Raw genomic sequence first — 17,222 nt, forward strand, 5'->3', positions numbered from 1 at the left:
CAGGCGGGCTCAGAGTCAGGACAGGCAGGCGGGCTCGGAGTCAGGACAGGCAAGTGTCATACCAGGCGGTGATGCAACCGGTCAGGATGCTCTCGATGGTGCAGCTGTAGAACTTTTTGAGGATCTGGGGACCCATACCAAATCTTTTCAGTCTCCTGAGGGGAAAAGGTGTTGTTGTGCCCTCTTCACGACTGTCTTGTTGTGTTTGGACCATAATAGTTTGTTGGTGATGTGGACTCCTAGGAACTTGAAACTCTCGACCCGCTCCATTACAGCCCCGTCGATGTTAATGGATGCCTGTTAGGCCTGCCTTTTCCTGTAGCCCGCGATCAGCTCCTGTGTCTTGCTCACATTGAGGGAGAGGTTGTTGTCCTGGCACCACACTGCCAGGCCTCTGACCTCCTGTTGAAGAGAGGGAAAGATTGAACTGTAGGGTCATTGAGGTTGGACGGGGTTGGAAAGGATTTGGGGGATGGGGGATGGGGGAGGGTCTATTAGAAGTTAGTAGGACTCTTTTTATTTTCTCAGAAGTACTGAGTTAGAAGTGTTGTCAACCGTGATTGACCACACACTCCAGCACATTAGGTGGCACCTTTGACGTTTGTTTGCAAAGCCCCATTATACCATAGAATAAGAAGAAGAAAAAGAAGAAGAAGAAGAAGATGGGGGTCGGGGTGCACATGTTGCTGGGGTTCCGAAGTGTCCGGTGCGAGAGAGGAAGGTTGAAGTGGCCAGAGTCAGAGTAGTGCAGAGGATGTTGAATGCTGATGCAGTGAAGAAAGTAGAGCAGGATGGGTCAAGGGTGAGGGATCCTATTGAGTAGTATATGTGAGGGACAGGGTAACGAGTGAGTTATGCTTCAGTAAAGTTGGCTTCTTAGTGTTCATAGCAATCACAGAGAAAAGATGTTGTGGTGGCAGCTGCAGTATATGAGATTTGACATCAGAAGAGTTACAGGGTGTGTTGAGGGGTAGTTTCCCATCCTCCCAGGCCGTTGTCATGGTGCAGAAGCAGATGTAAAAGTATGGGGGTGGTGGGTTTTAGTGTAGGTGGTAGCTGCAGTTAAATAGGCTACCTGTTTACATGTAAGTATTTTATTGCAGAAGAGGTGATTTGTATTTTTATGAAATAGTGTTATTTAGGTGTAGGGTTAGTTGTTGGTGCAAGTTTTTCCTTTTAGGGACAGGAATAATTAAATTAATTTGACTGGCCTCACACTTTGGTACAGTAGGTGGCGGTGTATGCACCTTTAAATTGGATGCGATCCGCAAACCAATCCCAAAGAAGAAGAAAAAGACAGCTTCTGTTTGCCCGCTGTTCGTATCAAAAGCATCACCTCCTAGGCCCGTGTCGTCGTTTTTCTAGTATCATCTACCGCCCAGCCATCATGTCGTCCAGAACATTTTTCGTAGGAGGAAACTGGAAGATGAACGGTGACAAGAAAAGCCTGGGCGACCTCATAACGACCCTGAACACCGCAAGCCTCCACGATGAAACCGGTATACAATGGGTTTTTTTGTCTCAAAGTATCTTGTCTAGAATTAACCCTAATACGTTGTTTACAGTTCATTCTGACTGATACCAATATCCAATACTTGCATGTAAAGAGTAAATGTGAAATGTTTTTTTAACACTATGCGTCAAACGACACCATAACATTGTAGTTTCGTGACATGTATCTTTTGACCGCTCCATCCGTGCAGGGTTGTTGGCCTAGCGCAAGCTGTGCTCATTGGCCTGAGCATAGTTTATCATATCTGAGTGCATCGATGACACTTGGGCTTTGAATTCCCAATAAGCCTGCTTGTCTGCAATGCCTTTTGACTTGAGAGTGACTGGCTGAACACTGGTCCTGAGTCAATTTTACCACAGTCCTAATCATCTGTGACTTGCAAGGAAACCTTATGCTTGGCCAGTGTTTATGGGATAGGCCAGGGTTCCCCAACTGGTGGGCCGAATTTGGCCCGCGGGTGGTTTTTCATGGGTCCCCATGTTTTCAGATGTAATTTATTTTTTTAATGTCATTGTTGGACATGAAGACTAAAATCTAGAGGTTGACCGATTATGATTTTAATACTGATACTGGTTTATTGAGGACCAAAAAAAGCCGCTACCAATTAATCTGACTGTTTTTATATATATATATATATATGTATGTATGTATGTATGTATGTATGTATGTATGTATGTGTGTGTAATAATGACAATTACACCGATACTCAAGGAACACTTAAAAAAACAAACAACTTAATATAATCCATAAATCAAATCTATTTAGTCTCAAATAAATAAGGAAACATGTTCAATTTGGTTTAAATAATACAAAAACAGTATTGAAGAAAGTAAAAGTGCAATATGTGGCATGTAAAAAAGATGACGTTTAAGTTCCTTGCATATGAAAGCTGGTGGTTCAATATTCCCAGTTAAGAAGTTTTAGGTTGTAGTTATTATAAGAATTATGACGCGTCGACTATTTCTGTCTATACCATTTGTATTTCATATACCTTGACTATTGGATGTTCTTATAGGCACTTTAGTATTGCCAGCCTAATCTCAGGAGTTGATAGGCTTGAAGTCATAAACAGCGCTGTGCTTCAAGCATTGCTAAACGCTGCTGGCAAACGCAGTAAAGTGCTGTTTGAATGAATGCTTACGAGCCTGCTGCTACTGCCTATCACTGCTCAGACTGCTATCACATATCAAATCATATACTTAATTATAATATAATAAACACACTAGCCTTAGGTCATTAATATGGTCAAATCCGGAAACTATAATTTCGAAAACAAAACGTTTATTCTTTCAGTGAAATACGGAACCGTTCCGTATCTTATCGAACGGGTGGCAACCCTAAGTCTAAATATTGCTGTTACATTGCACAACCTTCAATGTTATGTCATAATTATGTAAAAATCTGGCAAATTAATTGCGGTCTTTGTTAGGAAGAAATGGTCGCATATAATCTGACTCTGCTTGCACTGAATGCAAGAGAAGAGACACAATTTCCTTAGTTAATATTGCCCGCTAACATGAATTTCATAACTAAATATCTAGGTTTTTAAAAAAAACATACTTCTGTGCATTGATGTTTATGGTTAGGTACATTTGTGCAATGATTGTGCTTTTTTTGCAAATGCACTTTTGTTAAATCATCACCCGTACAGAAGTGGCCGTACAGAATATACAGCCTCTGCAGAAGCCAGGGCTTTCATACTTCTTTAAAATAATAATAATAATTTAACTAGGCAGGTCAGTTAAGAACAAATTATTATTTGCAATGACAGCCTACCAAAAGGCATCTTTTTTTTTGTCCTATATTTAATATTTAAAACGCATCACGACAAGAGATAATGCAACACTACATAAAGAGAGACATTAGACCGCAACACAGCATGGCAGAAACACATGACAACACAGCATGGTAGCAGCACAACATGACAACATGGTAGCAGCTCAACATGGTTGCAGCACAAAACCGACATTGTTGGGCACAGACAAAGGGCAAGAAGGTAGAGACAACAGTACATCATGCAAAGCAGCCACAACTGTCAGTAAGAGTGTCCATGATTGGGTCTTTGAATGAAGAGATTGAGATAAAACAGGTCCGTTTGAGTGTTTGTTGCATCTTGTTCCGGCCACTAGCTGCATCGAACTGAATAGACAAGCAACCCTGGGATGTGGGTGCTTTGGGGACCTTTTAACAGAATGTGACTGGCAGAACAGAAGCACCCACATCCCGGGGTTGCTTGTCTATGTGGAGGATGGGGGCTGCGGTAGATATCTCAGATAAGGGGGGGAGTGAGGCCTAAGAGGGTTTTATAAATAAGCAATAACCAGTTGGTCTTGTGACGGCTATACAGAGATGACCAGTTTACAGAAGCATATAGAGTGCAGTGATGTGTCCTATAAGGAGCATTGGTGGCAAATCTGATGGCCAAATGGTAAAGAACATCTAGCCGCTCAAGAGCGCCCTTACCTGCCGATCTATAAATTACGTCTCCATAATCTAGCATGGGTAGGATGGTCATCTGAATCAGGGTTAGTTTTGCAGCTGGGGTTAAAGAGAAGCGATTACGGTAGAAGAAACCTAGTCTAGATTGAACTTTAGGCTGCAGATTTGATATGTGCTGAGAGAAGGACAGTGCACCGTGTAGCCATACTCCCAGGTACTTGTATGAGGTGACTACCTCAAGCTCTAAACCCTCAGAGGTGGTAATAACACCTGCGGGGAGAGAGGGGCATTCTTCTTACCAAACCACATGACCTTTGTTTTGGAGGTGTTCAGAACAAGGTTAAGGGCAGAGAGCTTTGCAGAGCTGTTGTGAAAGAAGTTGTCTAAGTGAGTTTGTGTTTATACAGGACCTCCTGCCCCCACCTACCGTCAACCAGTCATGTCAATGCGAAGCTATAAGGTGCCCTCCGCATCGTCAAAACATTTGGGAGGCGTACAACGATGCGGTACGGAGCTCCGTTTGGCCTCCGGAGGCTCTGCGATTGCGTCACACCCTCTGTACGCAACCTACAGATTGCATTTCCGGGGAAAGCATAAATTGGCTTTTACAGTGCCTCTCAACTGATGACTATGTGGGCGATGAAACTATGGAAAGCCCTTCATTTCCAAGCGAAGTGGGCGGAGGACTGTTTGGGCGACGGGAACATGGGCAAGGGACGTGAACTGGGTTGGACCAAAGTTGGGGAAAGCTGAACTTTATGCAAATACTTTGACATCACTAGGGTTGCACATTTGGGGAATATTCAGAGGTGGAAACTTTCTATGGGAATAAATGCAAATTAATACCATTTTAAATGTAGATTTATTTTGCGTTGGATATATTTACCATATCATAAAGAGACAAACATAAACCTTTTACCTTAAGTAGACATAATTGTAAATGTTTAAATCCTTCCAATATAAATAACAATTTAGTTACGAATTGAACTTTAATTAAATTAGCTGACTCTTCACATGGGATGATTTCACTGAACAACAAAAGAAAGGGAATATTGAATGATCCCCAATGATCCAACGCATCTCCCAAAAACGTTTTCAACATGCATCTGTAAAATGATAACCAAAGCTTTAGTTTCTAGACTATCTTCCTCTCAGGCTTCCATGTCTTCTCCCTGGACCTCCTCAATGTCTACCTCTTGAACATCAGACTCTAAGTCCTCATCTTCACTGTCACTTTCTTTTTCATCAATTTTTCAACCCATGTATTGGTCAGCCTGTTGCATGCTTTGGTGTGTGTGTGTGTGTGTGTTCCCAAACAAGGACCAGTTGCACTCTGAGGTGGCTGATATTGGTGGGATTTGGAGGATGATGGAGGCAACAGGAGAAAGAGCCTAAGATTCACAAAGTCCCTTCCACCAGGTGGCTGATGAGATGTGTTGGCACGACTGCCATATTGCATCTCTATCCCAAAGACCTTGGTTGGAAGTGTACTTCGCCAGACTGCCAAGAAACTTGCCCTCTTCCAGGCCAAAGTGGTGAGACACGGTAGTGATGACACCATAGGTCTTGTTTATCCATGCACCAGACAGGATACTCTTGCCAGCATTCTTGGGGTCCAACATGTACGCTGCGGCGTGTATGGACTTCAGGCAGAAGTCTTCACGCTTTTTGATGCATTTCAGAACTGCAGTTTTTGCAATCGTCTGCTTTCTCAATGATTTGCTTGATCTTCACTTGAACTCTGCATCCAGCAAATGAGTATATAAAGCATGTCTGATTGGAGGGGTGTATGCTGGGCGAAGAACATTAAGAAATCTCTTCCAATACACATTGCCTGTGAGTATCAGAGGTCAACCAGTTGCATATACAGCTTGAGCAAGACATTCATTAGTATTTATCTGACTACATTCCTCCATTGAGTCAAAAAAAACTTCTGATTTCAGGAGGACCATGAGCTGTTGCTATCGATAAGGCGTCTGATTAATAATTTTCACCTCGAATAGAAGTAGAGGGACTTTTGTCTGAGGTTACTTGTTGTGAGCGCTGAAGGATCTTTATGCACTTGGCCAGATGATTCTGCATCTTTGTTGCATTCTTCACATATGATTTGGCACAGTATTTGCAAATGTACACAACTTTTTCTTCTACATTGGCTGCAGTGAAATGTTTCCACACATCAGATAGTGCCTGTGGAATTTTCCTGTAAACATTAGAAAAACAAGTTTAAACATTTACACAATTCTGTGTACAGATAAATAGTTAAGCAGTTAGATTAAACAAGTCCTTTGTAAGATAAATATTTTAAAATAAAGGGAACACTAAAATAACACATCCTAGATCTGAATGAATTAAATATTATTGTTAAATACTTTTTTCTTTACAAATCACACAAATGATCAATGGAAATGACATTTATCAACCCACAGATCTGGATTTGGAGTCACTCTCAAAATTTAAGTGGAAAACCACACTACAGACTGATCCAACTTCGATGTAATGTCCTTAAAACAAGTCAAAATGAGGCTCAGTAGTGTGTGTGGCCTCCACGTGCCTGTATAACCTCCCTACAACGCCTGGGCATGCTCCTGATGAGGTGGCGGATGGTCTCCTGAGGGATCTCCTCCCAGACCTGGACTAAAGCATCCTACAACTCCTGGACAGTCTGTGGTGCAACGTGGCGTTGGTGGATGGAGCGAGACATGATGTCCCAGATGTGCTCAATTGGATTCAGGTCTGGGGAACGGGCGGGCCAGTCCATAGCATCAATGCCTTCCTCTTGCAGGAACTGCTGACACACTCCAGCCACATGAGGTCTAGCATTGTCTTGCATTAGGAGGAACCCAGGGCCAACCGCACCAGCATATGGTCTCACAAGTGGTCTGAGGATCTCATCTCGGTACCTAATGGCAGTCAGGCTACCTCTGGCGAGCACATGGAGGGCTGTGCGGCCCCCCCAAAGAAATGCCACCCCAGACCATGACTGACCCGCCGCCAAACCGGTCATGCTGGAGGATGTTGCAGGCAGCCGAACGTTCTCCACGGCGTCTCCAGACTGTCACGTCTGTCACATGTACTCAGTGTGAATCTGCTTTCATCTGTGAAGAGCACAGGGCGCCAGTGACGAATTTGCCAATCTTGGTGTTCTCTGGCAAATGCCAAACGTCCTGCACGGTGTTGGGCTGTAAGCACAACCCCCACCTATGGACGTCGGGCCCTCATACCATCCTCATGGAGTCTGTTTCTGACCGTTTGAGCACATTTGACACATGCACATTTGTGGCCTGCTGGAGGTCATTTTGCAGGGCTCTGGCAGTGCTCCTTCTGCTCCTCCTTGCACAAAGGCGGAGGTAGCGGTCCTGCTGCTGGGTTGTTGCCCTCCTACGGCCTCCTCCACGTCTCCTGATGTACTGGCCTGTCTCCTGGTAGCGCCTCCATGCTCTGGACACTACGCTGACAGACACAGCAAACCTTCTTGCCACAGCTCGCATTGATGTGCCATCCTGGATGAGCTGCACTACCTGAGCCACTTGTGTGGGTTGTAGACTCAGTCTCATGCTACCACTAGAGTGAAAGCACTGCCAGCATTCAAAAGTGACCAAACCATCAGCCAGGAAGCATAGGAACTGAGAAGTGGTCTGTGGTTATCACCTGCAGAACCACTCCTTTATTGAGGGTGTCTTGCTAATTGCCTATAATTTCCACCTGTTGTCTATTCCATTTTGCACAACAGCATGTGACATTTATTGTCAATCAGTGTTGCTTCCTAAGTGGACGGTTTGACTTCACAGAAGTGTGATTGACTTGGAGTTACATTGTGTTGTTTACGTGTTCCCTTTATTTTTTTGAGCAGTGTATATTCACCCCACCCAGTATTGTAATCAAAACTTACCAGAAAGCATGTTGTCCTTGGCTCAGAGAAGTGTAGTAGTGTTGGCTCAATAGCATCTCATTAGTGTGCAAGATTTTGAGAATCAGCTGTACATGTGATGGAAGAGGGCACTGTGCCTGCAGAGGGTTGCAATTCCATTGAATTGGGGATTGTTTAACCAAAATATACCACAAGACCTAGAATTGCGTTAAGTGTATCCCATAAAAAAGGTTCACTGTTATAGGCAAGCTTCTTTTATGAATTTCAGCAAAATACCCGGGCTTAACTTCCCATGGAAATATTCCAGAAATATACCGGAGAGTTTCCGACCCTTTGCAACCCTAGATGTGACACATGCAATTTGATTTGATTTCTTCTGATGTTCTCCTAACTCCTCCTACTGTCTCCCTCTCGTCTCCTCACCCCCACCTTTGTCTCCCTCTTATACACTCACACAGAGGTGGTGTGTGGCGCTCCCACCGTCTACCTCGACTTTGCTCGCTCGAACCTAGATGCCAGGATCGGTGTGGCCGCACAGAACTGCTACAAAGTCGCCAAGGGGGCTTTCACTGGCGAGATCAGGTAAGGCTCCACACTTGTGTATGACGACACGTCTTCCACTTTGAGACAGAATCTGTGACAGAAAACTTGTTAAAGAAATCCTCCTTATTGGGCGAATTCTTTTTTATTTATTTATTTTTAATTTTTCAGAGTTGATTGTTCCTGGTTGTTCCTGTAAAAGGAACTTCATTGGGAAGAAGGATGTTGAACATGTTTTTTACATTTGTATATAAAAAAAATATCATAATGAAATTGGCCTATTTCGACCTAACCATGCGTCCTGTAAGATCCTATGTTCTGTGGACCGTACATGATACAGACAACATCTTGGCGTTATTATACTCCTTATAGTTTTAAACATATGGAGTATGTCTAGATTCAAAAATACATATTTTCATATTAATATTACTCATTTTCACCCAGCTACTTTTTCCACTAGAAATGCGTCTCCATCAAACAGACTTGTTGCGGATAAAAGGCTGTGCGTGAACACGTAGTGCACATAAACATTTTGCCGTTAAATTCCCATGTACCGAATGGGAAAAATACCAGTTAAATGGGTTTCCGTGGCATTTTCAACTCTACCGATGGTTTCGTCACAACAGATCTTGCGTTATGTAGCGAGTGTGCCCACTCTGGTCTTGCTATGTGCTCTCTCGCCAACAGCTGGCAGATACAGTGAGGGTAGGCTACTCTACATGATGACATTTTAATTATGGATATGAGCGAGATCATTTTTATTTGTCAAATGACAGCCAAGCATGGATCATCATGTCACCAGAATAAGACCCTGGATATTTATTGGTAAGGAGCATCGTGCTCATCACCGTTCACTTTCACCACGCTGTGAAGTTGATCACAACTTATTTCATCTGTAGCCTAATAAACGTTTTTTTTTCTTTTTCTGAGTCCTAGTGGGAGGAGCTCTTGACTCTAAGTTTACTTCGACATGATGGTTATTACATCAATATTTGCGCAAAAAGGCATATCCACCTCTATTTCTCGCTCATTTTATTTGACAGAAACAAGATCCCACCATGTCTGTTGGCATTTCTAAAATTGTAACGGCATTTCATGTTTCCATCTGCCCGGTCGTGACTTTTTCCCCATGCGTCAGGTAATTAATCCGCATGAAATGGTTTGCCTGCAACCTGTTTAGTGAATTTGAGGGCTCTACAGTGCGACCATTATACTCACACTATTAAAAATAGATGTGTGCGAACTGAAAAAGTAAAGTATGAGCACATGTGCGAGTTATGATTTCATAACAAAGTATTTCTGCCGTTTGTTTCATAAGTGGTAGCTAATCACACAAAGAACCATAGAAATAAGATTGGTTTCTTATTTCTATGCCAGGAACTACGTAGGGTCCCATATACCCACCTGGTGTGCAGCAACAGTGCCTGGGGTGCTGTGCACACTGAGTGAAATTGGTTGAATTTACCCAAAAGTCTGCTCAAGTGACTTTGTCCTTGTTGCTTGGCTATGTACATTATTTTGTTCATACACTAGGTTGTTATTCATAATTTGAAGAACAGACATTGTGGCTATTCATATTTTGCATTAAAACTGTCAATAAGACAATCTCAAGAGAAGATGGGTTAAAGGTGCAATATGTAGAAATCGATCTGGCATTTCCTGGCTGCTAGAATCCTAATAGTTTGCCTAATTTCAGTTTGTGACAAAAACAAGCTCTCATTATGCAGAGAATCATTGTACCATCTAAACCGAAGTTACAATATTTTGGGTTATGGAAAATATATTTATTTTCAGTTTGAAGCTGGTGTACAAAACCGCAAGTTAAAGACGCAAAAACAAAAACTTACGAACGGGAAGCATGGAAATGGCGCACTTAGAACACATCTACCGCTTCTTAGACTTGCTTTCAATGCAAATGACAGATCTATAACTCACATTTCTATGTGAATTTGGTCTCGTTGCCAAAAAAGTGACATATTGCAGCTTTAAATGTTTAATGTGCTTTCACTTAGAAAATAGTCCTGATCATATAGGCCTAGACAATATCCAAAATAACTACAAATACACTGAATTCATACTTTTCCTGTAATTGAAATGGTAAAGTCATGTCCTTCTACACACAATGCCACAACTGTTTCCAATCTGGATGGTACATTTGATAATGTATTCAATTTTGCTGTGTTTTTCAGATGGAATCGAGGCATTAGAGTGTACCAGAGGCCACCAAAATATAGGTCGTTTTGCCCGGGAAGGCCTGGCTCACTACTTTTTATTTTGGGCTGGCTACGCCTGGTGCTAGTGAAACTCGTTTCACAGCCTTCCTTTAGGATTGCACATTCAGCAAGTCACCAGCAGAGGGAGTTACCTTTTTGAATCCATTTTCCCATTCACTGTGTTGATGGTGCACATAACATTGATCATACCTTCAGACTTAGCAGAGAGCCCGCACTGGAAATGGGATGTACCTGTAGAGTGTATTGTTCCAAACAATACCTTTTAAAATGAACGCAATCAAAACGGGTAGTTGACAATTCTCACATTGAATAAATGAATGTGAAAATGTAATTTCAGAATCAAAAATGGCCACTTTCATCATGATTTAAAAAAAAATACAAATGGTTTGATACAAATGTAATAAAGCATTTCAAACATCCTTCCTCCCAATGACGTTTGTGAGAATTGCCAGAAAAATATGAGATACCAAAAATGTATTTTGCGCTATTTTCAATTAAATCTACTATTAGTGGATGTATTGAGTCTCCCTCTCTCACTTCCTCAGCCCTGCGATGATAAAGGACTGTGGCGTGGAGTGGGTGATTCTGGGCCACTCGGAGAGGCGTCATGTGTTCGGGGAGAGCGACGAGCTGATTGGTCAGAAGGTGGCCCATGCCCTGGAGAGTGACCTGGGGGTGATCGCCTGCATCGGAGAGAAGCTGGAGGAGAGGGAGGCTGGAACCACAGAGGAGGTGGTGTACGCCCAGACCCAGGCCATCGCAGGTAACAGCTGGGCTCAAACCCTGGGTCTGATGTGCGTCACAGGACTGTGTTAGTCCTGTGACTAACACCGTAATCTTTCTTGTGATACACCACACGAGCACATGATGTACAGCACATACCCATTGTTTTCTCCACTGAATCATTCTGTGGGATTTTTTAAATTTTTAATGTCCATGAAAGCTCAATTGTATCTCTTCTACCCACTCTAGATTCAGTTAGCCAGCTCCGCATAGCACTGTTGCACACCTTCCAATTTTTTTTACCAAAACCTTCCAATTTCGGTTTAAGTGGAAAATAAATGTTAGTCTCAAAGGGTAAATTTGGGGGAATTTTGTACCTGTTATTCAGGAGGTAGTCAAAGGGGTTGGCAGTAGTTCACTTAAACGGTGGTGTTGCATGAATGGAACCCTTGCCTGAGACCTAAAAATAGGTTTACCTACCTTGCCTTATCATTATCTTACCTTACCATTATCTACATACAGTGCCATCCATTATCTTGATAATAAGCTGTTGTGTTGTAGACAACGTGAAGGACTGGAGCAAAGTGGTGCTGGCTTACGAGCCTGTGTGGGCCATCGGTACCGGCAAGACGGCCTCACCCGAGCAGGTACGACTCATCACCGTTTCTTAACAATATTGACTGATTTACATACATTGTGCATACTTTACTATGTTATTTAATAGTTACAAGCCGCTCTGTGGGGGGATGCATATTGGTTTTGCCCTCCCCACTCAGACCACTCCCAGACAGTCCTAGAAAAATTATTGCTTGAGGAATTGCTCTTTGCTATGAAGATGTTTTTATTTTATTTTTTAATTGAAAACAATCCCAGTAAAGTACTTAATTGTTAACAAGGAATGATTTGATATTGAGATGGCTGCATTGGACCTTTTTAATCTTTATTTATCCAGGCTAGTCTCAGAGAATCTATTTTTCAAGAGACCTGGTCCAAGAGAGATCTGGTTCAAGTGTGCATGTACCTATTTACTATCCAGTGCATCCAGAAAATATCCATACCCCTTTTACTTTTTCCATATTTTGTTACGTTAGACTAAATCTAAAATTGATTTAAATATTTTTCCCTCAATCTACACATAATACCCCATAATGACAAAACGAAAACAGGTTTTTAGAAATGTTTGCACATTTATATAAAAAAAAAATGTACACAACTCATCACATTTACATACAGTGCCTTGCAAAAGTATTCGGCCCCCTTGAACTTTGCGACCTTTTGCCACATTTCAGGCTTCAAACATAAAGATATAACTGTATTTTTTTGTGAAGAATCAACAACAAGTGGGACACAATCATGAAGTGGAACGACATTTATTGGATATTTCAAACTTTTTTAACAAATCAAAAACTGAAAAATTGGGCATGCAAAATTACTTTGTGGCGCCACCTTTTGCTGCGATTACAGCTGTAAGTCACTTGGGGTATGTCTATCAGTTTTGCACATCGACATCATTCCTCCTTGCAAAACAGCTCGAGCTCAGTGATGTTGGATGGAGAGCATTTGTGAACAGCAGTTTTCAGTTCTTTCCACAGATTCTCGATTGGATTCAGGTCTGGACTTTGACTTGGCCATTCTAACACCTGGATATGTTTATTTTTGAACCATTCCATTGTAGATTTTGCTTTATGTTTTGGATCATTGTCTTGTTGGAAGCCAAATCTCCGTCCCAGTCTCAGGTCTTTTGCAGACTCCATCAGGTTTTCTTCCAGAATGGTCCTGTATTTGGCTCCATCCATCTTCCCATCAATTTTAACCATCTTCCCTGTCCCTGCTGAAGAAAAGCAGGCCCAAACCATGATGCTGCCACCACCATGTTTGACAGTGGGGATGTTGTGTTCAGGGTGATGCGCTGTGTTGCTTTTACGCCAAACATAACATTTTGCATTGTTGCCAAAAAGTTCAATTTTGGTTTCATCTGACCAGAGCACCTTCTTCCACATGTTTGGTGTGTCTCCCAGGTGGCTTGTGGCAAACTTTAAACAACACTTTTTGTGGATATCTTTAAGAAATGGCTTTCTTCTTGCCACTCTTCCATAAAGGCCAGATCTGTGCAATATACGACTGATTGTTGTCCTATGGACAGAGTCTCCCACCTCAGCTGTAGATCTCTGCAGTTCATCCAGAGTGATCATGGGCCTCTTTGCTGCATCTCTGATCAGTCTTCTCCTTGTATGAGCTGAGAGTTTAGAGGGACGGCCAGGTCTTGGTAGATTTGCAGTGGTCTGATACTCCTTCCATTTCAATATTATCGCTTGCACAGTGCTCCTTGGGATGTTTAAAGCTTGGGAAATCTTTTTGTATCCAAATCCGGCTTTAAACTTCTTCACAACAGTATCTCGGACCTGCCTGGTGTGTTCCTTGTTCTTCATGATGCTCTCTGCGCTTTTAACGGACCTCTGAGACTATCACAGTGCAGGTGCATTTATACGGAGACTTGATTACACACAGGTGGATTGTATTTATCATCATTAATCATTTAGGTCAACATTGGATCATTCAGAGATCCTCACTGAACTTCTGGAGAGTTTGCTGCACTGAAAGTGAAGGGGCTGAATAATTTTGCACGCCCAATTTTTCAGTTTTTGATTTGTTAAAAAAGTTTGAAATATCCAATAAATGTCGTTCCACTTCATGATTGTGTCCCACTTGTTTGATGTGTCCCACTTGATTGTGTCCCACACAAAAAATACAGTTTTATATCTTTGTTTGAAGCCTGAAATGTGGCAAAAGGTCGCAAAGTTCAAGGGGGCCGAATACTTTCGCAAGGCACTAAGTATTCACACACTTCACTCAGTACTTTGTTGAAGCACCTTTGGCAGCGTTTACAGCCTCGAGTCTTCTTGGGTATGACACTACAAGCTTGGCACACCTGTATTTGGGGAGGTTCTCTCTTATCTGCAGATCCTCTCAAGCTCTGTCAGGTTGGATGGGGAGTGTTGCTGCACAGCTATTTTCAGGTCTCTCCAGAGATGATCGATTGGGTTCAAGTCCGGGCTATGGCTGGGCCACTCAAGGACATTGAGACTCGTCCCACAGCCACTCATGCGTTGCCTTGGCTGTGTACTTATGGTCGTTGTTCTGTTGGAAGGTGAACATTGACCGCCATCTGAGCTCCTGAGTGCTCTGGAGCAAGTTCTCTCTGTACGTTGCTCCGTTCATCTTTCCCTCGATCCTGACTAGTCTCCCAGTCCCTGCTGCTGAAAAACATCTCCACCGCATGATGTTGCCACCACCATGTTTCACCGTAGGGATGGTGCCAGGTTTCCTCCAGATGTGATGCTTGGCATTCAGGACAGTTGAATCTTGATTTCATCAGACGAGAGAATCTTGTTTCTCATTGTCTGAGTCCTTTAGGTGCCTTTTTGCAAACTAAGCGGGCTGTTATGTGCCTTTTACCGAGGAGTGGCTTCCGTCTGGCTACTCTACCATTAAGGCATGATTGGTGTGCTGCCGAGATGGTTGTCCACAGAGGAAATCTGGAGCTCTGTCAGAGTGACAAAGGTCGTGACCAAGGCTCTTCTCCCCCGATTGCTCAGTTTGGCCGGGCGGCCAGCTCTAGGAAGAGTCTTGGTGGTTCCAAACTTCTTCCATTTAAGAATGTTGACGGCCACTGTGTTCTTGGGGACCTTCAATGCTACAGAAATGTTTTGGTACCCTTCCCCAGATTGGTGCCTCGACACAATCCTGTCTCGGAGCTCTACAGACAATTCCTTCGACCTGATGGCTTGGTTTTTGCTCTGACATGGACTGTCAACTGTGGGACCATATATAGACAGGTGTGTGTCTTTCCAAATCATGTCCAATCAATTGAATTTACCGCAGGTGGACTCCAATCAAGTTGTAGAAACATCTCAAGGATGATCAATAGAAACGGGACGCACCTGAGCTTAATTTCAAGTCTCATAGCAAAGGGTCTGAATACTTATGTAAATAGGTTATTTGTTTTTTATGTTTAATACATGTGCAAACATTTCTATACCTGTTTTTTTGCTTTGTCATTGAGGTATTGTGTGTAGATTGATGAGGAAAAACATTTCATACATTTTAGAATAAGAATGTAACGTAACAAAATGTGGAAACAGTCCAGGGGTCTGAATACTTTCCAAAAACACTGTAAATTTGTGTGTGTGTGTGTGTACTTCTCGTCTCACCCCAGGCCCAGGAGGTGCATGAGAAACTGAGGGAGTGGGTCAGGGCCAACGTATCTGAGGCCGTGGCCGACTCTGTCCGCATCATCTACGGAGGTCAGTAGGGGACACCCTGAACCCAGCGCTGGGAACCTTATCTTATCAGAGGGTCTTTTCCATTCTCTACAAGGCTGCTGATAGCAAAGAGACAATCCCCAGAGAACACTGTTCCTAATGGAAATGTAAAGTATGTATTAGGCTGAGTAGAGATGGGGACAATTAACACTGACAATCAAATGGAGTTTAGAGCACGTATAACATTACTTTGGTAGGTATGTACATTGGTATCTTGAGAATGATATTGATTAGTGTTCCTAAACCTTTGATATGCAAGAATGTCATCTGTTTTTTTATAATATATGTACAGACACATGCTTGTGAAGTTATTTTGTTTAACCAAAGTCCCTCCCTTCTCCTCCAGGCTCAGTTACAGGGGCCAACTGCAAAGAGCTGGGCTCCCAAAACGACGTGGACGGCTTCCTGGTTGGCGGAGCCTCCCTCAAGCCAGAGTTTGTTGACATCATCAACGCGCGTGCCTAGAGCGCACAAGAGCAACCTAACCTGCTGCTAGTAGTGTCCTGTGACTGTCCCTCTTCCCATAGTCTGTGTGTGACAATGTCTTACCTGTGTTTTTGTGTCTGTCAACAAGGGACTATTTGACTCACTTTGTACTACACTGTAGTTTAGCCACAATAAAAATCTCCATTGGTTGATGCAGATGGTATTCTATGTGTTGAGGATGGGACTTTTTACATTGGAATGGCCCTTTGGATGCAAGTTACTAACAACTGCTATATCAGTATGCATTCTAAAATATATTTTTCTGATATATCAATAAGCACTGCACTTGATGTTCCACACTGGATAGGTGTTCACTCACAACTGTAGAGGGACCAGTACTTAGTGTATTGCTAGTGACTGTACAAGTTGCATTAGTCACTAGAAGCACAGTCATGCACGCGCTTGGTTTAGTCCTGCCCTTTCTCTCCTATTGGTTGAAGCACATGTCAATAACTTTTTCCAGCAAAAGACTGTCAAGACAAACCCACAAGGCTGAAGACTGCTTGAATAAATGGTTTAGTCCGTGCTGTGAACTTGCCTGTGTTCTCCCTTCTTTGAGTCTGTCCTCCGTTTCTGTGGCTTTTAATTGTCATGTCGTCGACCTTGAGGCATTGCATCATTTATTAGAGCCAACTGAAGTCTCTCCAGTTACTGCATGATTCTAGTAGAAATGACTCCTTCCATCCACCAAAAGCACACTGGATAATCCTTTCTTATAAACAAAATGATTGAAAAGGAAAAGGTGGAACAATCACTCACTAAGATGTATTTCTGTTTAAACAATTTGTAAAAGCTTGATGTTTCAGCCATCAAAGGCCTCCATCAGAACCTTTACAATGATTGCGTTTTGTCTGCACCTCTACTCACCTGGTTGAGCACCCTCCCCTTCTTTCCATTCTAAACCATCAGGATTTTAGTGTTTCCCCTATATTCATTTAGCAGCAGTGTGCTGCTTATAAGATCAGAGTAACAAGTTAAATATCTTCCTCAGAGAAACCTCCAAGGTAACTAGCAAGTTGTAATCCTGAAAGTGTATTCAACCAAATTTAAAGGGATACTTCCCCAGAGAGGTGAACTCTTGGATACCATTTTTATGT

The 17,222-nt window shown here is 42.6% G+C and overlaps 1 protein-coding gene across 1 annotated transcript; it reads left to right on the plus strand.

Moving 5' to 3' along the window:
- The first annotated feature begins 1,271 nt into the window (after positions 1 to 1,271).
- LOC135552254 (triosephosphate isomerase A) lies at positions 1,272 to 16,658 on the plus strand. Its single transcript, XM_064983765.1, has 6 exons — positions 1,272 to 1,499; positions 8,279 to 8,402; positions 11,140 to 11,357; positions 11,879 to 11,964; positions 15,534 to 15,621; positions 15,986 to 16,658. The coding sequence occupies exons 1-6, from the start codon at positions 1,388 to 1,390 to the stop codon at positions 16,102 to 16,104; spliced, it is 747 nt and encodes a 248-aa protein (XP_064839837.1). The 5' UTR covers positions 1,272 to 1,387; the 3' UTR covers positions 16,105 to 16,658.
- Positions 16,659 to 17,222: the final 564 nt, after the last annotated feature.

Source organism: Oncorhynchus masou, chromosome 13 (genome assembly GCF_036934945.1).
Source record: "Oncorhynchus masou masou isolate Uvic2021 chromosome 13, UVic_Omas_1.1, whole genome shotgun sequence".
NCBI classification, from domain to species: domain Eukaryota; kingdom Metazoa; phylum Chordata; class Actinopteri; order Salmoniformes; family Salmonidae; genus Oncorhynchus; species Oncorhynchus masou.